Source organism: Saccostrea cucullata, unplaced genomic scaffold (genome assembly GCF_032062105.1).
Source record: "Saccostrea cucullata isolate Sc308-1 unplaced genomic scaffold, CSIRO_AGI_Scuc_v1 ctg719, whole genome shotgun sequence".
In the NCBI taxonomy this organism is placed as follows: Eukaryota; Metazoa; Mollusca; class Bivalvia; order Ostreida; family Ostreidae; genus Saccostrea; species Saccostrea cuccullata.
The window spans coordinates 39,595-62,063 of record NW_026927445.1 but is presented as its reverse complement, the minus strand read 5'-3'; the positions used below and the strand labels follow the sequence as shown (position 1 = coordinate 62,063).

General features: G+C 32.5%; 1 protein-coding gene, 1 long non-coding RNA gene and 1 pseudogene across 4 annotated transcripts; 1 reads left to right on the top strand and 2 right to left on the bottom strand.

Moving 5' to 3' along the window:
- Positions 1–2,053: 2,053 nt before the first annotated feature.
- Positions 2,054–22,469, bottom strand: part of LOC134274514 (beta-1,4-N-acetylgalactosaminyltransferase bre-4-like) — a 38,587-nt pseudogene continuing 18,171 nt past the window's right edge.
- LOC134274512 (uncharacterized) lies at positions 13,479–14,667 on the bottom strand. The gene is made up of 3 exons (XR_009993637.1): positions 14,581–14,667; positions 14,382–14,459; positions 13,479–13,655 (listed from the first exon to the last, which is right to left on the bottom strand). It is a non-coding gene; the product is annotated as an uncharacterized LOC134274512 (long non-coding RNA).
- Positions 16,714–22,111, top strand: LOC134274511 (uncharacterized). Of its 3 annotated transcripts, none has more exons than XR_009993636.1 (4): positions 16,714–17,015; positions 19,602–19,737; positions 20,866–20,961; positions 21,443–22,111. XR_009993636.1 is itself a non-coding variant. In XM_062756796.1 (4 exons), exons 1-4 carry the CDS (start codon positions 16,880–16,882, stop codon positions 21,521–21,523), a joined length of 411 nt encoding a protein of 136 aa, XP_062612780.1. In that variant the 5' UTR covers positions 16,714–16,879; the 3' UTR covers positions 21,524–22,111. The 3 variants fall into 3 exon arrangements, 1 of the variants encoding a protein (XP_062612780.1); XM_062756796.1 differs by having other exon boundaries at positions 16,714–16,973; positions 19,598–19,737; XR_009993635.1 differs by having other exon boundaries at positions 16,717–17,015; positions 19,598–19,737.

The window sequence follows — 22,469 nt, the reverse complement described above, 5'->3', positions numbered from 1 at the left end:
TATGCCCTTAAAATTTAGGTATCTGCAATAGGTGTAGATCTGTATACATATTTGTTTTTGTACATAATTTTCTTCTTAAATCTTATGAGGCTTAGAGGTTATCCATCCGTTCCATCCACGTTCATAGATTCCCCTGATTGTTTTGGCCTGTAATGTTTGTACATGTATTAAGTCTAATTTTAAAGGATTCACAATTTGTCTGCCCAATAAGTTTTTTCACAAATTTTTACTGGTTATTATTACCTGAAGACCATGATAAATATGTAGTAACATGTGTCTATTAAGACTATCATAGGTTGGGGTTTTGAAGTCTTCATTTGCACTTTTCCCCAGATCCTATTATTGTAAATAGTCTATTGGTTATATGTACCATGTTACATTACCTTAGTATCAACCATGTCCGTACAAATTTAACATTGTTTATCATATTTGAGGGTTTACCAAGGCAACATTTTGAGTGGTGATTCAACCCTTTGGGTTGATGGCGCTTTTTATGCACCACTTTTGTTTTCAATAAAGTTTGATGTTGTATTTTACCACATTATCACATCTCTGTGTTGTAACAATATGGTGGCTGGGAGACAACTGTTTTTTAATCATTTATTGAACTGCATTTCTAGTCAAACTTTCCATGATTCTGGTACATGTATGTCTCACTTCTCCATGGCACTTGATCCCACTTCTGATGTTTTTAGAGGTCCGTGTTAGCTCTGCTCCTATTTTGTATTGTTTCATGGTCTTTTGATCTGGAATACTGTTTGTTATCTCCATATGTTTTTCAATATGTTACAAAATCACAGATGGCTATCGGAATGTGAGTGTGTATGAAAGAGTATACATCTTACAGGAAAGTCATTTAATTTAACAAACGTTTTAGATTTTTGATTTATAATTATACTTTGTTTTCAGTAGACATGTATGATATGAGTGAAAGAGAGTCAGAGAGAGTCAGAGAGAGAGAGGGCGGGAGAGAGAGAGGGGGGGAAGCTTTCAGACCAAAGGATAAGTGCATTTCAGCTCAATAACTTAATCATATTAAACATATTCCTATAATTAGTTTGATTGTTAACTTTTTTGTTTAACAGCTTTTCTGAGTTTTTTTCATTTAAAGGTACTTGGACACAGATTTGAAGTTAATATTTTCTGTATATTATCACGAATTATATATTTTTATAGCATTTCACACAAAAATTAATCAAAAATCTTATTTCATTTAAAAGTTATTAAAACTTTAAATTCTTTGGCGGGTTTGATTGACATATCCTTGCACTTTCACAATTTTTAATTTTATTCTTAATACTTTGGAAAAGTGGCAATCTTGTTGTGTATTAATGAGAAATATTAAAACTTAAATCCAGAAAAATAATTTTATTCAAAGTAGAAATGTTAGAAAGCAGAACTCCTTCACAAATATCGTCATTCCGTTGTGTACAGAGTTTTGCGAATCGATCACACTCGTGTTATGTACACAGGTTTTTGTAAACATGCTATTGTTTGTTGTTTACGATTTACCGGGTGCGTACAATCGCCAAAGTCTGTTCACCACAACTGCACGGACTGACATTAAATTGTGTGTTTGTTTTGCTTTTGAACATGTCTACTATGAATTTTCTGGATTATAGTATTAATAATTTTAATCAATACACATCAAGATTGCCACTTTTCCTAAGGATTAAGAAAAAAAGTTAAAATTTGTGAAAAGTGCAAGGATGTGTCAATCAAACCCGCCAGAAAATTTAAAGTTTTAATAACTTTTAAATGAAATAAGATTTTTGAATAATTTTTGTGTGAAATGCTATAAAAATATATAATTCGTGATAATATACAGAAAATATTAACTTCAAATCTGTGTCCATGTACCTTTAAGCATTGAGGAATCAATCTTTTTGTCAGCACGTGCTGCGACATGTACTCAGTTTTCTCGGTCTCACCGGAAGAACCTCCACACCACCAAGATCAAATTCTTTCTCCCCGGCTTGAGAAAAAAACCGCTCTAACCTTCGTTAAGAGCCAGGAATTTGATTTTACATCTCACTGTTGTTTCCAGCTGGTCTCAGGTGAAAATATTTAAAGCAAAATGAAGCAAGTAAAGACGTATGCCTTTTATTAACAAAATAACAGAAATTTTGGTAAATAATTCAAATTCTGTTATTTTAACCCCAGCATAGTTCAAGGAGGACAATCCATCTATTCTATGGCGGAGAAAACTGTTTTGCAGCAATGTATATCTACAAAAATAAAAAAAAGCCTTTACAGCTATTAGATCATATTAACAATATATATACTAATTTTCGTTTTGAATCCATAGTACATAAATCGTTCAAAGTATTTCCCTTTTCTTTCTTAACTTGAACTAAGAATGAGTCATCAGATTTCTTTACCTTGCAGTATTAATAACAGATTGAGGGTGTTCAAGCATTTTGTATCTAGCAATGGAATTTCGAAAACGATAGATTTTCAGTCCATTAGCAATAATCCTGGAAAAATATCAACATCGAGTGATAATACTTTGACATTTCATCAATATATTGCTTTAACTAAGCCATACAGGATAAGAGTTGCAATTTTCGAAAGAAAAAAAACAACAACTTGTAAATACCTTATTTTTTACAAAGAGACCATGTACTGAATATTTTTAAAAAAAGAAATATATACTTTAACTAAACCTCAGAATGAGTCACGACAATCTAAAATATAATTACTTAGATCTGAACCTATACATGCACACTTTATTACAAATAAATTGTTTGTTTCTAGTAGATTATGTAAAAAGTCTAACACAAAATATTCTGAATGGTAAAAAATGTTTTCAACAATAAAAGAATGACAATCTTCATGTATTGCGGATTCCTTACTAAAAGGCTCAAACCTGTAGCTCATATCGTCATCTTCTCCGCCCCAATTTATGAACGCGTTTGACCAGCCATTGACCATTTCAAATTCCTTCATCCTCCATGCAGACACACCTCTAATAAATTTTTCATCTGGAAGTCTATAAAGTATACAAATATACGTTTCACTATTATTTTCATGTTTTAAAATCATCATTTTCATGTGTTAAAATGAAGATAACGAACTTTCAAATTTTATGCTTTTGGCACAGACAGGTGGAATTAATCCCGCAATTATATAATCTGTCCTATTTCACCTTCATCTGATTTTTCAATATCTGTTAGGCCTTTGTTTTTATATTGAATTTAAATATGGAATCTTCCGTGTACCTAGTGAATCCATAGTCCTCATAGCGGGTGTGATCAGTCCACATGGGATGCTTACTTCTCATAGGTTTCTGATCTCACCTATGTTATTTCCTGAGGACAGAGTTATATATTCCCTTTTGACAAATTTGATTTTTGATATGTTTTTTTAGATCGATTAGTGTTCGTTATCTTTAATTCTTTATGACCGCCACGGTATCTTAAACGTGTGTTGAAGGATGCTCGCTCCGTGGTAGGTAGTGGGTGGGTTCAAGTTCCTGTCACAACATACAAAAATCGATAAAAAGATAGTATCTCTTAAATAACATGCTTAATGCCTTCAAAAATAGCAAATAAGACAGAGCGTTAATTGATTTAAGGAACAAACTGATACTTTTGGTCAGGAAATATTCAGATAGTATTTCCTAAAAATCCCTAAAGGGTGCTTTAATTTAATTTGTATGATGCAGCTTCTTCGGATGAGATCTGAAAAATTGGGGTTTTGTGTCACGGAAGACTTTGGCAGTTTCAAGAAGGAGAGAGCAGCTTTCAGGGATGTGCATTACAACTTCATAATTAAATCAAAAGCATGGATACCACAGAGTCTGGTATATCTGTTTAATATTTGGATTTTTTACTTGAAAAAGAAGTCAATGGTAATCTAACAACAAAACTTTATGTTAAATATAAAGACTTTTACTTTTCAATCGTCAACTTCCCTTGCTTATGCAGAATTATACCTTCTCCACCTGCATATAGAGATTATATATCTCAACTGATGCTCTACATGCTCTACATGTGTACAATTTCTAAACCGATGTTAATTATCAACAAACAGTTTGATGAAACAGGAATATCAGCAGTCTTGTTTAAAGTGTCATTTCTTAAGTTCTATGGTCGATACAATGGCCTTGTCAATACACAATTTATTATTGAGTCAAATGCTAGCTGAAAGTTTTTTCTACTAATTTTTAGGCTATTATTTACACACTGAATCTTCCACGATTTTTTACCGATCTTTCCCGATCAGGACAAGGAGCACACGGGGGGAGGGGGTTTGACCTGATTGCATTAGATGGTCACTCCTTCATTGCATCCAATCCTACCTCTGATGTTGCGAGGATCCGCTTTTGCTCTGCTTCTATTTTGTATTTTAAATGGACTTCAGAGCTTGAAGCTTGAATACTGTTGCAAGTTTTCATTTTTTGATGAGTGCAAATAAATAGGTTCAGTCTTGAAAACTTTTTGTAAATTATGCCATGAATTCATTGTCTCAGTTGCATGAAAAGTGAAACATTTTGTGATATATATTTTTAACATGATAATAAATTGTGGGGAATAGTGCCTTATCCTTGTCCAAATGACACTTGGCTTAGCCGGATACTCTAAAAACTAAACGGTTTTATGAACATTTTGTAATTACTTTTTAATATCATCAACTGAAGATTGAAAGTATTGTTTGTTCATTTTAAGCATTGCATTTTTGAAAGCCTGAATTTTAAAATTAATTTTAACTTCATAAACTTATAGTTAAATTTATCTATTGCTCTAGAAAGATGCATTGGACTTCTTATGCATCCATATAAAATATTATCATTTTCTGGAATAAGATCGACGTCTTGAAATACAAAACAGTAATGGTTGCGCTTTGCTGCCTCGGTATATCCGACATTGTATACTTCCCTTTATTAAACCCTCTGTTATCAGCCTAAGTAGGATTAATTGAGATGTTTCAGACACATTTGATTACTGGAAATGAACATAGTATAATCCCATTTATAACCTTTCAAAAAATAATTTTGAAATCAATAAAACGAAATGTCAAATTAGCTAGAACGAATGAGATTTAAACTAATTCATTATTACAAATTTAAACATAACGAATTTAGAATTAAGAATCAATTCAAACGAATTAAACTCTTTGAATTCGTTATAACGAATTCAAGAAATCTCTAATAACACATTTTATTCGTTATAACGATTTTTTAAAAAATCGTTTCGAAAAATAGTTTATATGTCAAACATGGGCTTCCGAACATAATCGTGATTATTATTCGTGGAATCATTATTTCAGTTTAATTCGCTGGTAGGAAAAAAAGCACATTTCTTGGATATCAACTTCGTGTTTTAAAAGCATTATTAAATGCTGTTTAGAATATTTATAACGTATATAGCATAAATAAATACCACGAGGATTTTTAACACTCACGTATTTAATATTGCAAAGTGTCCAACCTAAGAAGGCCACTGAACAGATGTTGAAAGTAAGGTGTTAGTTATTTATAAAAATGTCTCTTAATTAACGAGGCCCGATCTACTTGATCTGCGCATACGTTTTAACGCAGCATCTACTCAGGCGAAAATGTTCCGCTGATCATGCTTACCTGGTAGCTCTATAGACTGTACATTGAAAATTAATAATCAACTTTGGAACATAATTAATTTTGAGGGATCAATTTTTTGATACAGATATATTAATTTTTTCTTGTTTTATTTCAATTTGTAAGTTTAAAAAAAAAAAACACGGCAACCAAAAGTAATCGATTTTAGTCTTTCTCCTTGAACATGTTGAAGTGTTTATACACTCTTTTTATTGCAGATTTAAATATGCATGGATAAACTTCAGTTTTAAAATAAAATAAGTCTATGAATCATTTTAATGCAACCCCCGAATTATTTTATTCTATAAATTACATGATATTAGGAAAAATCGTAATTTTGTCGCCTTTACCCCCCTCCTCCCTCTACCCCTTTTTTCCACGTAAAACAACGTCGTGTGTTAAGAGAAAAATGATTTAAAAACATGGCGAGAAAATTATTTTATAATATAAGAATTATTTGTATTTTAGAAAATAATACAGTATTGCAATCGTTTGTTGGTGTTATGTAAACCCATTGCAACTCATAAAATACGTAGTTGGATAGAATAAATCAAAATTCTGTGTTTTGACATGCCCCTTTTTCACTGCAATAAAGGCTACCTCAAATTTTCTTTTCATTTTTTTATAAGAAGAATGAAAATTGCATTATATATGTGAAAAACAAAGAATTTCATCTTGTATTTTTTTTTATTTGTAAATTTCTTTGTTAATTGAAGAGTTTTAGTATGTAATTGTGTATAAAAACACGACAAATGTTCCATATCTTGACAGAGCCCCCATTTGACTACAATAAAGACAAGGTAACAAAATTTCATTCTAATTTTTCTAAGCATAAAACATACAAATATATTTCCAAGAATTAATTTTTTTTTTATCATTCCGTTTTCGTAATTTTCAACTACATAGGGCCTCGTTAAATAATATTAAAGCAATTTTCTTCAATATGTTTAACTTCTTATCTTCAGATAAAGAGGAAACACGGGGCTGTACATATTGTCGTCTCGTACATTCTAGCATTTTCACAAAAATCCCTGCAAAATACGAGAGTTGATCAAAAAGTTTTATCTAATCGAATTTCAATCCCAATATTTTTTTTTAGTAAACTTGATTCAAGGGGGCTTTAAATTATTGATTTCCGGTCCATACAAATTCTACAAAGTATGTTTAAGGAGTAAGGTAGATGTTTAAGGTAATGTTTCTAATGAGTCTTCTTTTAAAAGTTTTAAAATTTAATTGCTATATTTTAATTGATTATCCTTCAATTTTGAGTATGTTTCAAAGCACAAAATTTTCTTTAAAATAGGAATTTTTCTCGAAAGATGTGTACTTTATACAATTCAACTTTTCTCATACCTGAAGTGTTAAATTTTTCTCGCGAATTAAGAATTATAAACTCAATTGATTGATTATATGATTTTGGTAAGAAGTAACCAAGGATACTAGTACATGGAGTTTTATGAATATATATATTCAATTAAGTCAAAGATTGTCCTAAAGATTCCATCAACAACCATTTTGATGAAGGTAACAAATTTACTTAGTATCAATGTTACTTAATTAAAGTTTTTATTTCAGGAACAAACATGTGAACCCAGGGTTCTCCACAAGGGGTTTTACCATGGCGGCCCGCCATGGTTAAATTTTTGTGCGCCATGGTTAAACGAGCCGCGCCACGGTTAAAATCTGCAGCCGCCATGATTAAATTCTATTGCATTTCAGTCCTGCCACCTATTTTTTAATGACTTGAATAGTTAATTGTGTTTATACTACGCCTGCCCTGCACCTCGCATGCCTCGAAGGAAAGCCGACTGTACTAAACAAACTCGTTAATCAGCGAGCCGACTATGCTGTGAAGCGTGACAATCAATGGAGAGTCAATCAGCTGATCAGATGATTAATATTTTGAGAGTTTATTATCCTGTACACATGTAAATAATATTGGGGAACGTCAACATTTTCACTACATGATTAGATATACAACGGCTTGAGCGTTCGTTTAAAAGATGCATCATTGCATGCATGCTGTGTCAGAAAAAAAATACTTTGTAAAAATTTCATATTCCTTTGTAGTTAATCAATTTACCATGCTCCGTTTTTAAGCTTTAACTTTATTATCTTTTTGATAAAATGTGCATAGGGTCTACGTCTCAATCGCCGTCTTAACATTCTTAGTTTTAATCGCGGGTATAGTCGTAATTTTAGAGTTACTTCCCGTTGTTATGAAACGTCGCGTGGCGCTATTTTTAGCACTGGGCACGTGGAGAAGTAAACAAAACTTGGTGGAAAATGCAATATCTAGAAAAATAAAACGTTTAGAAAAAAAGGGGCACTGCATGGTCCAAATGTTCCTTGGTGTTTTAACTTAAAAAAAATACTACCCATTCATCAGTTTTAATTATAGTGGAACAAAACATTTCAAACAACAGGCTACAATTCTTATGATTATTAGTTTCTGAAAAAATATTGCCATGGTTACTGATTCACTGTATCAACAATTTTTCTTTAAATTCCTTCAGAGGGTTACTATAGTTTTGGGAAAATTTAGTAAATTAGTACATTTGTGAACTAAGATACAGGATAAATCCTTTTCAATTTTTTTTTTACTTTAAAAAGTGATAGTTATTCCATTGTTTTGTGTTGCAGTGGTTAATTTTAAAAAATGTAAAACCAATCATTGATTAATGAAGAGTAGGAAGTCTAACACGCATTTGTGTTTTAGGTCACATTTCGCCTTCGTGCAGCTTCCTCCATGGTTAAATTTTCAAATGTGGAGAACCCTGGAACCAATTAAAAAGTTATTTGGGTCAAAACATTTTTATATGCATGTGAATACTTTTTTCTACATCCGAATTGTTTTCTTAAAATTGTACAAGTTGATCAATTCGAGTTTCTCTTTTTTAATAATCGTTTCATTATAAAACCATAAAAAATATGAAAAAAGGAAATAAAAAGGAAATACATGAAAATTTTTAAAATCATTAAAATTTTTACTTCAAACATTTTATTATTTCCTTGGTCTTAAATTATCTTTTAGCTTGTTAAAAGGTCTGTGTAGCCTAACACGTAGAACTAAACAAACTTAATCTTAACCAAAGATATAAAACACTAACTCATCTAAACATGAACTCACCTGCTCTACAACATAAATAGTATATTCAATTTGCTGACGGTATAAAATAGGATGGATGTTATTCAGAAATATAGAAAGCTGGGCCTCCCTGTTTCGAAATGGAATAATTATAGCCACATTTTGCAAAAGGGTACAGTTTGGCTTGTAGTGTCCCCCATTGCTGAGCCATAAATATTTTTGTGCTACCTCCATATATGATACAGGGGTGATGTTTGGATTAATTCTTCCTACTGAAATAAAAAATGAAATCAAAGTTATATTAATAAATTTTCATTCTCATTATCTAATCTCATTCATGTGTCTACAATGTATAAAATAGACATGTTACATATTAAGATAAGATGATACGTTCCTCGGGTATTTTCTTTGTATGTTTTCGTTATCCATAAAAGATGACTGCATTTAAAGATATGCGAAATTGTGTCAAAATAAACTTTCAAAACAGACATTTTTCTTTTAAGTGCAGAAAGTATCAACATTTATTCTACATTTTTACTTAATTACAATAAATAAAAGTGTGTATTAACGATGAACTAATCTGTTTTTCAAGGCGGGGTCATCACAATTTCTTCAATCTCATTCGATAATGAGGACGCCCACTTTTTACTGACTTTATACATAGTCAGCGCATGTTTGTCGATTGTTATCCTTTTAATATAAGTTGTATATTTGCATTAGTAATGTGTTAAAATGAGATTTATAGACAAACATGCGCTCATAGTTTACACTCGCTCTCTCTGTTATAACCAAGGGCTATGCCACGTTGAATATAATAAGTCACCACGTGATATCTTTCCTCAGGTAATTTTGTGAAACTAAATTCCATCAGTTGACTTACTGGTAGCATGTTTTGTGCTTACTAGGACACTTTGCTTGAACACGTTAAATGCTCAACCATTGATTCAAAATACTCTTTACTTACATGGATGGGTTCAGACGTTTAAAACCTTTGTAAATGATATACTACCATACAGAAAAATAGAAAGATAGAAAATAGTAATCTCGTATCTTTAAATGCATGTCATTGTTATTCATCAAATTTAATTTTAGATCCATCCTTAAGATGTTAACTCCTCCTCTCATAGATACATAATGTTCAATCAAGGGCAGGTAATTGGAAATTATCTGTATTTGGAAAACCGAAAGGACAACAACATGAATTTCCTTATTGTCTATTGTCATTTAGTGTTAAATTAATTTAATTTAAATTGGATGTCAAATTGACAGACACCTGTACTAAATGTACAAAAGTGAAATTAGGTTAAGATTTAAAAGCAACAGTAGCTACCGAAAAAGACCCAAACCACATCGCGAAGAGCAGTCTTTCTTTCTCGAAAACCGCTCACGGTAGCATAGGGGTAGATCATTTGCTTCTTGATCGGGAGGCCCGGGTTCTATTCTCGTTGGAGGAGGCGCGTCAAACCAATGACGTAAACATAGGGATTGACTGTTCCTTCGTCAAGCGCTCGGCACTAGAGATGAAAGTCACGGGTCTTTCGGATATGACCTTAAATTGTGTTACGGTAGGCATTGGCACGATAAAAGACCCTCACTGCTCAATGACCCTGAATGCCGAGTGTAGGTCTAAATTTGAAACCTGTCACCTGCACCCGGGGTTTGACGTCTTCGTATGAGTGAAAAATTCTCGAATGGGACGTTAAACAAAATACCATCGATCAGTCGTTCTCGAAAACTCAAAATGCTATTTTCTTTACATTGGAAATTAAAGATGTTTCAAAGGCCTTATATACCCCTGGTATGAAACACAATCGCCTAATATCTTGCACAAATGCCTGGTAAAATACCTTAACCTTTTTATAGTTTACATGTTTACGATCACAGACTGAAGAAGAGATAAACATTTATATATATTATACTTTCATGTTAATAAGTTGAATCTGATTGGTCGAGAAACATTTGCTAAAAAACACTATTACCCACTGAATAATGAAGTCACGCCCTCCAGCGTAGCAACAGTCAATAGGCTTGACGACGGGTGATATTCCAAAAAAATAGCGACTGCACAGAATTTATGCGCGCACGATTCACTGTTATTGTATTTGTATAAAACATGCAGTATAATTTAATAAATATTGCAAGTGGTTGAGTGTAACATTGAAAATTTTCACCCCTCGAAAACCATTGTCAACCTCGACTGCGCCTTGGTTGACAATGGTTTTCTTTTGGGTGTAAATTTTCAATGTTACACTCAACTACAAGCAATATTTATATACTATATTACAGGCAAACCTATTTTGCAATAACCAGGTTGTATTCTTTAAGCAAAATTATACATCAGATAGTAATGTGGATTGTTGTGCATTACTCGAGAAATGGAAAACGAATGTAAGTCTAGATCTTAAAGACCTACACTTTACAGGCAGAATTTTCGGCAGGATAAAAATCTTGACGATGTCAATTATTGTTGGACCCTATTTAAGAAAATATTTCTAAAAACTTAATTGAACTCACCAAGCAGAGGGGAATACGCTGTGCAGCTGAAGTCCAATATAAACAGAAAAACAAACCAATACGTTGCACATGCCAATAAAACGAGGTACATAAAAATATGTTGTCTAAGACGTCTTAATCTGTTCCACTTAGGGGCTTTGGGCATATTCTGAAAAAAAGAAGAATTTTACACTTTTTAAGAGAAGATTCACTTTCTTTCTTTCTTCTTTCATTCTTTTTTTCTTGTGAAACATATGGAGATAACGAATAGTATTCAAGATCAAAAGTCCATAAAACAATATCAAATAGGAGAAGAGCAAACACGGACCTCTAAATCACCAGAGGTGGGATAGAGTGCCCTGAAGAAGTGAGCATCCCCTGCCGACCGATCACATCCGCTGTGTGCTCCTTGTCATGATCGGGAAATAACGGAAAAATTCCGTCGTCAATTCAGTGTATAAATAATGAACTAACAATTTGTATGAAAAACGTGAGTCAGCATTTGACTTAATGATAAATTGTATTTGCTGACAATGTCTATCTCTTCATTCATTTGTCGACTTGATTCTTCCCCAAATATGAGAAAAAAATATCAGAGTTAAGCACATCTGCTTCATGTGTTAAAATAACCACAGTACGTTTCTGAATAAATTCTACTACACGTGGATACAAAAATAGATATGTCTATGGTGGTACGGATTTAAAAATGAAGCATCCTCTTGATATCAACTTTGGATTACTTGTTTGTACGATCAGAATTATTTGAACAAAGTAATTTGTTTGCATACAATAGGGCGCAATTAACAAACATCCTCTTAATATCAACTTTGGAGTACTCATTTGTACGATCAGAATGTTTTAACAAATAATTTTGGAAATGACAAGGATAGTTTATTTACAAATTCCTTTTTTATTGAACAAGCAGCTGTGTTGCAACCACTACTGAAACTAGAGGTACTGTGAGCGATGAGCTCACTAAATGATACCCCCCGCCTCCCATATGGTTATAACTGGTGAAAAAGTCCATGTTTTCCTGTGGCCGAGAAACCCAAAATATGTGTCGGATCAAAAAGTAAAATAGGAGGTGCACAATGGCAACATGTAATAAAGATTCTGTGAAAGTTTCATCAAATTTCATTCAGTGGTATGAGAGGAGTTGCGGATAAGAGATGGGTACCCCAAAGCGTAACAGACGGACGGACAGACGGACGGACGGACGTACAGACGGACGGACGGACGGACGGAAATACCGATTACTATATACCCCCACTTTTCAAGCGGGGGGTATAATAACGACCACTATTGAAATAATTATATCAATAGTGGTTGAGAGTGCATTTCAATAACACACATAGCTAGTAACCACTATTGAAATACGACTATTATTGAAGTTGCAACCACTATTGAAATAATGTTCACTTTTGAAATAAGATTTCAATATGGATTGAATTATGGTTTTAGTTTTGAAGTATTATCAGCAACTATCAAAATAATTTTTTAAATCGCTTTTGAAATTATAATTTCAATAACTATCTAAATCTTCAGTTAAGGACAGATGATACAAACAAAATATGGATGCCTGGATTGGTATATATATTTTTTGTCTGATTTCATTGAAAATCATGTAAATACTAAATTTCTAGAATATAAAGAAATTTTGCCTCACTAAAACCATCCTTATTAATTACACTTTAATTATTAATCTATATATGTTGCACCCCAAATCCAATTTTTGTGAAATTTTGGATAAAAAATTAAAATTTACGCGGTGAAACTTTTCTTTCTATACCGGTCGTATTTTAATAGTGCTTGAAACCTACAGTAATCATACTGAAAAGCACTCTTCCCCACTATTGAATAATTATTTCAATGGTTCTCGTATTTCAATAGTTGTTGACACCTATGGTTATCATATTGAAATACATTCTCACCCACCACTGAAGTAATTATTTCAGTAGTTAAAATCTACGTATGTTATTGAAATGCACTCTCAACCACTAATGATATATAATCTCAATAGTGGTCGTATTTCAATACACAGGGAAAAGTGGCTCGCATGATTTTCATGCGATTGCCTTTTCGTATGAATTTCGTGCGAAAATCATATAAAAACCATGCGAAAAGTTCCACATGCGAATTTCATGCGAATGTCCTCATACAATATTTATGCGAAATTCATGCGATTTTCTTGTGACTAAAGTTTCGCATGATATTCATGCGAATTCCAAATTATCAGTTTTTCATGTAAAAATTGTGCGAAATTCGCATAAATATCATGCGATATTCATATACAAGAGAAAAGATCAATGAACAAAGAAATTGAACATTTCAATATTTATTTAGGTTTTTCTGCCACATTGAGTGATAAGAATTGCAAGTCTCTGATATCATATTGCTTGAATGTTCCTAGGTAATCCATTGACTTTAATGATAGCTGTGTTTACAAGCAGTTTTTTCAGTACGTCTTTTTCAGTCTTGTGTCCTGACAAGCGTTTCCTACAAAGAAATTTTGATTATTATAAAATACTATTACCCATACTAATATTTCAATTGTTTAGGTCAGAGGGACCAATTCCTAAATTAATAGATGACATAAAATACAATGAATTCAATTATATCATGTGAAAAGCCCATGTTTTGGCAACTTGTATATATATTACTGAGTATGTTAAATGGTATATATATATATATATGTTTAGAGCAAAACAAAAGACAATGTGTTAAGCACATTCATAACTGCATAATAGACTTTAATACATACAGTGTCTTATTGACCTACTCTATATATCCTGATATCAGGCTGCTATTGAACCAAATGAGATAAAATGTTTCATTTTAATTGTGATATTCCTATTGGATGACAATAAACATGTCATTGATGATTTTTTAAAAAATTACATACAACAGTACAATACTGAAAAGCTTGATTTTTTAATCTGGATAGAATTATTAGAATAGTACCTCAACTGTGAATAAATCAAATGCAATAGTTAATTTTTTTTTGCATAGACCTCAAATTAACAGATTAATCCCCTAGAAGATGGAACCTTTTGTTGGACCTATCATCCTATGTCTAAATTATTTTGTAGGATACACTTAGTCTATTGAAGCTGTGGTTACAAGTCTCTACATATGTGTCAGAACAAAACACACAGTCTGTGTATTTGTGTAGAGACTTGTAATGACAGTTAGCTAAAATAAAAATAACTTTAAATTACTTACTCAAAATTAAGTAAACCTTCAAATAGATGTCACTAAGCATAAAGACCATTCGATTCACCTGGCTGCGTTACGTAGAACCTGAAATGAGAACGAATTCCGAATTTACTCTGAAATATTTCGTTGCAAGTTGAATTATCAATAAAAATGTGCTTTATAAACACAAAATATGACAAACAATTAACAAAGCATACATATTTACCATTGTTTTAAAGAATTATATCACAATCATCCAGAAGGAGTCTTGAACAAACCATAGAAGGGAACTCTCGCTGACTTTTTTTTTTTTGTAACAGGAAGTGCAAATGGAACCTGGCTATTCAGTTTCGTATTCATCCTAGAATCGGAAAATACCTTAATTTTTATAATTTTCGTCGTTCAAATTTTTATCTTGAAAATGTATCTCCGCTTCAAAGACGAACGTTGATGACTAAGTGATATAATTTTACTTTATGGAACCAAAGCTAGTTTTTTTTTTTTTTTTTATGGAATGCCGTACGTCACAAATTACGTCATCATGCGGCTTAGAAAGCAGAAAAAAAGAAAGAGCAGAATGTTTTCAACTCCATATTTTCTGTAAGTTTGTAAGATTCTCATCTTTTTTTTATACCAGATAGATGTAATAACTTTATTTGGGAATATCTGTTGACTTAATCATAGGCGCTTATGGTTACAGGATGGTGTGTTTTGTGTACTCTTTTTATATAGGCCTACAGTAAATATGACATTTTTTAAAACGTGCTTATTTCGGCGAATTTTGAGTTTTATTTTAATGAGGGTATTCAGGCACACATAGAAAAACACATTGCACAAAATACACCATCCTGTAACCAAGCGCTTATGGACTTAATAACAGATTCAAATGGATCTAACATTATCTATGGTAACGTTAGGCCTACATGTTGTATGTGTTGAAAATGAAAGATGGGCTTGATACAGGTTCTCTGCTTTTCTTTCAATATTATTGAAAAGGTCTATTGAACGAGGGTAGGCCTAATGTTTTGGTTTGTTTTTAATTCCTGTTGCACCGGGATCTGGTATATAAAATTAAACCTGCAGCAATCAAATAACACACAAAGTGGCGAATCCAAAGGGGGGTGTAGATAGAATGTTTTATCATTAAAATGATAAAATTAATGTCCTACAGACCTGGTGAGAGCTTGTCCCGAGACACAGATTATTCTAACTACGGGGGTTGCAACTCTCCCTTTGGATTTGCAGAAAAAAAGAAGAAGAAAGAATAAGAAGAAAGTTCCAAATTTTTGTTTGTTTGTGTTTTTACCATAGAAAATGTTCAGTAAAAAGCTAATGTTGTAATGTATAAAAAATTTGGTCGTGAATACAAAATGTCCCCCTTACAAAATAGCTAGGATTCTCTGGTTCTGAGATCAATATTTTCCTTTCTTATATTATTCAAAAACTTTTCAGGTAATCCATACAAATACTTTTTTCTAGTTTAATCAATCTCCTCCTTTAAAAACCATGCATATTCCACCCGGTGTCCTATTGAGTTATTTTACTACATGCTCGTGTAAAATGTACATTATAATAACACCCCCCCCCCCTTTGAAAAAACCTTCAACCCCTCAAAAAAAAAATACCCACTATCCTGTCCACAAGTACCTGTGAGCATTCCAAAATATATGCAGATATAAAGAGGCTTACTTACATCTAGATTGCAAGACTGAAAGTCCTAGTCACTTCCCAAAAATTAGTTGAACTGTACATATATACTGGTACAAAAAATTTATTTAAGTTTCGAAAATAATCTATTAAATGTTGTATTCTATACTTACAGGTATAATTTGCTGACCAGTAATAAGCAGATCTATGCATGGCACTCCATTATACCACACTGATAGCTTCTCAAAGATTATAAATATGATACATGTAACATGTGTAAACAGGTAAAAAAAATCTAAGAGAGAAATATTTTTTGCAGAGCCTGAGGTATACATTGTTTGATATTATACTTTCATGTAAATTACTTGAATCTGATTCGTCGAGAAACATTTGATAAAAAACACTACTACCCGCTGAATAATGAAGCCACGCCCTCCTGCGTAGCAACAGTCAACATTGCTTGACGACGGGTGGTATTCCAAAAAATTAGCGACTGCGCGGAATTTAAGCGCGCACGGTTCACTCTAATATGTATTTGTATAAAACATTCAGTATAATATAATAAATATTGCATGTAGTTGAGTGTAACATTGAAAATTTTCACCCCTCGAAAACCATTGTCAACCTCGGCAACGCCTCGGTTGACAATGGTTTTCTTGGGGTGAAATTTTCAATGTTACACTCAACTACATGCAATATTTATATATTATTACATGTATAACAATTTTGTTATTACATGTACACATGTAGCAAAACCTTAACCATTCAGCTTATTTTTGCTTATCTTTGCATTTCTTTAATGTAAATACATGTATATAATCTTCGTTAATTTATAGAATACATGTTTTAAATAAAGTGACAAAGGGATAAAGAACTAAATGTTATTGAACCTACAGACACTATCTGACATTTCTGAGTTTCTCTGTAGGCACAGTTACTTGTCATCACAAGGATCAGAATTCAAGTACCAAGGTAGTCCTAACTCCTAAATCTTCCTGATTGTCAAAAGTACATGTAAGTATTTTATAATATTTTTTGTTAGCTCACCTGAGCGGAAGGCTCAAGTGAGCTTTTCTGATCAAAATTTGTCTATTGCTTTTCTGATCAAAATTTGTCTATTGTCTGTCTGTCGTTGTCATTGTTGTCATTAACTTTTCACCTTTTTGACTTCTCAAGAACCACTGGGCCAAATTCAACCACACTTGGCACAAAGTATCTTTAGGTGAAGGGGATTCAAGTTGTTCAAATGAAAGGCCATATGCCCTATTTAAGGGGAGATAATTTTGAAATAGTGAAAATTTGATGGTATGATTTAAAAATCTTCAGACTTCTTCTCAAGAACCACTGTGCCAGGAAAGATGAAACTTACAGGGAAGCATCCTCAGGTAGTGTAGATTCAATTTTATTCAAATCATGACTCCCAGGAGAAGGGCGGGGCCACAATGGCCAATCAAAGTTTTACATAGAAATATATAGAGAAATTCTTTAAAAATCTTCTTAAGAAACACTGTATTGAGTGTAATGTAGATTCTAAATTGTTCAAATCATGACCCCCGGGGATAGGGCGGGGCCACAATGGGGAAGGAACGTTTTAAATAGAAATATAAAGGAAAAATCTTTAGAAATATTCTTCTCAAGAACCACTGGGCCAGAAAAGCTGAAACTTATGTGGAAGCATCCTGGATACTGTAGATTCTAAATTGTTCAAATCATGACCCCCGAGGGTAGGGCAGGACCACAATGGGAAGTCAAAGTTTTATATAGAAATATATAGGAAAATTCTTTTGAAAATCTTTTTCTCAAGAAACACTGTACCAGGAAAGTTGAAACTTATAGGGAAGCATCCTCAGGTAGTGTAGATTAAAGTTTGTTCAAATCATGATCTCTGAGGCAAGGGTGGGGCAAAAAATACTGATCAAAGTTTTACATTGGAATATATAAGAATTTTTTTAAAAAAAATCTCAATTCTCAAGATCTATATTATCAGGGACAGGAAAGATTAAACTCATATGGAATCATCCTCAGGTAGTGTATAATTAAATTTGTTTAAATCATAACCTCCAAGGATAGGTAAGGATCTCAATGGTGGATCAAATTTTTACATAGGATAATTAAGGGAAAAATCTCAGGAACAGAAAAGCTATGTTCACAGTCATATTGACATGTAAGCATCCTCATGTATTGAAGATATAAATTTGTTCAAATCATGAGTACCCTTTGGGGTAGGAATGGAAATGATGGGGTGTCAAATTTCTTCGTCGACCCACCACCACACCTTTTCAGTAAACTTTTTAATTCTGATCTGATTTGTGTGTTTTCTTAGCTGATATGGTCAGGTGAGCGATGTGACCCCTGGGCCTCTTGTTTAAAATTTTGACAATTATGACTAAGCTGGGAATATTTCATTGAATTTTTCTCACCTAAGCTAGAAGCTTAAGTTAGCCCTTTTTATGCCCTTGTATTAAACAAAGTTTCGGGGTATATAGTTGTTCTTGTGTCCATCTGTCTGTCTCTCTGTCTGTCTGTTTGTCCGCAAAAACTTTAACCTTGCCCATAACTTTTGATTTATTGGAGCCATGACTTTCATATTTCACATGTGTATTCCTTCTGACAAGACCTTTCTTTTGGTACCACAAAATTTGACCTCTGGACCCTGACCTTGGAGTTTGACCCACTTTTACATGAAAATTTTAAACTTTTACTTTGGCCATATCTTTTGAACAGTAGACACCAGGACATTTATGCTTCACAAGTGTATTTTTTTACTGAAAGACCTTTCATTGGATACCAACAACCTTGACCCTTTGATCTTGACCTTGTAGATTTCTGTACCTGTGAAAAACTTGAACTTTGGCCATAACTTTTGAATGGTAAGGGATACAGCTTTAATACTTCATATGTATATGTAATCCTTGTTAGAAGACCCTTCATTGGATACCCAGAACTTTGACCCTTTGACCTTGACCTTTGACTTTGACCTACATTAAAAAAACAAGCCTTGACCATAACTTTCAAAGGGTTAGGGCTAGTGCTTTCATATTTTACATATTTAATTCTTGTAACAAGACCTTTTACTTGATAACAAGAACTTTGACCCTTTGACCTTGACCATGGAGTTTGACCTAATTAAAAATAAAATTAACCTTGGCCATAACTTCTGAAAGGTTAGGGTTAGGGCTTCCATACTCTACATAAGTAATTCTATGTGGCAAGATCTTTCATTGGATACCAAGTAACTTAGCCTTTAGACCTTGACCTTGGAGATTTTTGTACTTATAAAAAAAAATTTTTAATAATGGCCTCATACTATCAAATTTCACAATTGCTTTCCAGTGAGAATATCCTACTTTTGGTACCTATTAATTAAATTTGCATTTAAGAAAAGTTTAATCTTTGCTATGTTGTCATACGGGGGCATCAGTGTTTCACAAACATATCTTGTTTTTGGTCAAAATTTGTCGTAAAATTTTTTATTTTCATGCATTGTTGATCGAAACTTTAAATGCATTTTATAAAAAAAAAGTACAATTGTAAAAATACCAGCTTATTAAAAATTCTTAAGTTTGTGAGATTCTCAATAATATGATACATTGCAGCTAGTGACACAAGAGAAGAATGTGGAGTAAATGCCAATAAAGGCTCGACTGCAGGGGTATACCTGACTTCTCAGGAATTTCTGGTTATCACCATCCGATTCAGAGGAGAAGACCAACTTCAAGGTGACTCTTATGCATTGGTAAGGATTGAGATTTAATTTCATTAGTATGGACACTTGAGGGATGCAAGTGTCCATTTATTGTTATTTGTTTTTAGATCTATTGCTTCTCTTTTCATCAGTTGTTGTGTGTCATCAGTAACAAATTATCCATTACTGACTGAACCATTATCAACCAAATTTTGCATGGTAAAAGTGCTTCTTGATAGAATGCAAACAAACTAAGTACATGTAAAGTACATGTATGGTTATAATGAGAATTAAAGAGTTCCATTTCCAAAATTGTACATTATGTTGCCCCTGGGTACCCAGTAATAGGTTCTGATGTTATAGTAGACATATCAAAAATGCATTAATTCTTTGACAGTCATCTTTTTCTGCTCCTAGGTACTCAGCAAATAAACTTAATGCATACATATTTTATTTTATCCTATGTTTAAGCCTTTATATATGCCTATATGACATCTTAAAGCGAGGACTGAAGTTTCTGAAATGCAAGGCAAACTTAAAGGTCAAGGTCAAAAGGTGAAAATTGTTAGCATCTGAAGGAAGGTTTTGTCCTAAGAAATAAACCTGTGAAATATGAGAATTTTAGAATTAAGTATTAAAAAGTTATGGCCTAGATTATATTTTTTAAAAGTGGGTCAAACTCTTAGGTCAAGACCTAAAGGTAAAAAAAAACTCATTGAAGGGTCTTGTCACAATGATTACAAAATAATGTGAAGTATCAGATTGATAGCACTAACTGTTCAAAATTATAGCCTAGGTTAAAGTTCAGGGATTTTTTTGTAAAAGTGGATCAAACCCTAATATCAAGGTCAAGAGGTCAAATTCTATAGTACCCTATATAGTACATAAAGTTGTTACATGAAATACACCTGTGGAATAGGAAGCCATAGACCCACCTACTCATAAGTAATGTGTTTAAAGGTTAAATAGACAGAAAGATCAGGGCATACAGTACAAAAACAATATAAACCCAACAATCTTTGATAACAGAGGCTAAATTAGCGCATAATTTTTCCATGACGGTTTAAATAATGAAACAGATTCAAACTTATTCCTTTAAAAAGTTGAACTTTGAAGATATAAAATTAATGACTAGTCTTCATAATATTTTTAGATTTATTTCTGTTCTTTGCTTTACAGAGATCTTTCGCTGATGGACACAGATTGTTCAGAAAAAATCCAGCTACCACAGCCACAGATTTCTGGCGTGCGCTCAAAAGGAACATAGATGCAATGGTAGGTAAATTTTGCTTTTAAATTCCTTTGCAACAGATACAAATTGCATCATCAGATCTAGGTCAATGAAACAAAGACAGTTATCTCAAGGTTTAATCGATACCTGACACAAGATTGTTTTTAAGTTTAAAGTCATTTGCAGGAAAATTGTTTTCATTTTTTGTCAATAATTTTATACTTAAGAAACATTATAATTATACTTTTAATTATGATTTATGATGTATGATTTTGAATTAATTATAATTTATAATGTATGATTTTTAATTTTTTTAAAGATCATTTACAATGTAGGCAATATAAATTCAACCTTTTACCAAATTGAACTTAGGGGTGATATGAGATTGCTATATCTACATTTGTTCATATTTTATGTTATCTTGATAAATAGGGAAATATTGACTTTGGAAATGCAGTTGTAAAATTCATGACTGTATTTCATTTACCAGTACCCAGTAGTCATTACAATTATTTTCTCTTGCAGATGAAACAATCTCCAGACAGATGGGTGGCCCTTGAGCAGAGAATGTTAAAAAGAATTGAAGCATGCAATAGAGAAGATTAAGAAACAGAATGTGTCCAGTTGTTTGTTCATCAAAAGAATAACTTGGATAATCATAGTGGTGCTTCCTCAAAATCTGCATGTGTTCAAATTAAGCAGTTTCAAATTAAGATTTAGATAAAGCTCATTAAGTCATTTGCTGGATCAGATTTTGAGATTGTACTTATTGCATTTTTTTGAATATCAGTAACAGTGAAACCTTGATGATTAGTTGTACAAATTCATATACAGATCTAAGTATTAGAATTTCCTAATACTTTTCATCAAATGGATTAAAAGAATTGAAAGTCCAATATACTAGGAAAAATATATACTGAGTACATCACATGGATTTGATATGAATATATTATGATATTCACATGAAATTCGCATGAAATTCATGTGAAAATCTGTAAAGAAAGTAGCAAAAATATTCATATGAATTTCGTTCGAATTTTTATTCGCATGATATTCGTCCGAATTTCATGTCAAAATCGCATGATATTTTCATGCGAATATCATGCGTGGTCCTTTTCGTCTCCTTTTCATGCGAAGAATTCGCACGATATTCGTGCGAATTTCATATGAAGTTCATGCGAGCCACTTTTGCCTGTGTAGTGGTTTTTACCTACATTTGTTATTGAAATGCACTCTCAAACACTATTGAAAAAAATATTTCAATAGTGGTCGGATTTCAATAGTGGTTACTAACTATGTTTGCTATTGAAATGCACTCTCAACCACTATTGATATAATTATTTCAATAGTGGTCCGATTTCAATAGTGGTTACTAACTATGTTTGCTATTGAAATGCACCCTCAACTACTATTGATATAATTATTTCAATAGTGGTCGTATTTCAATAGTGGTTACTAACTATGTTTGCTATTGAAATGCACTCTCAACCACTATTGATAGAATTATTTCAATAGTCGTCGTTATTTCAATAGTAGATGCAACACAGATGTC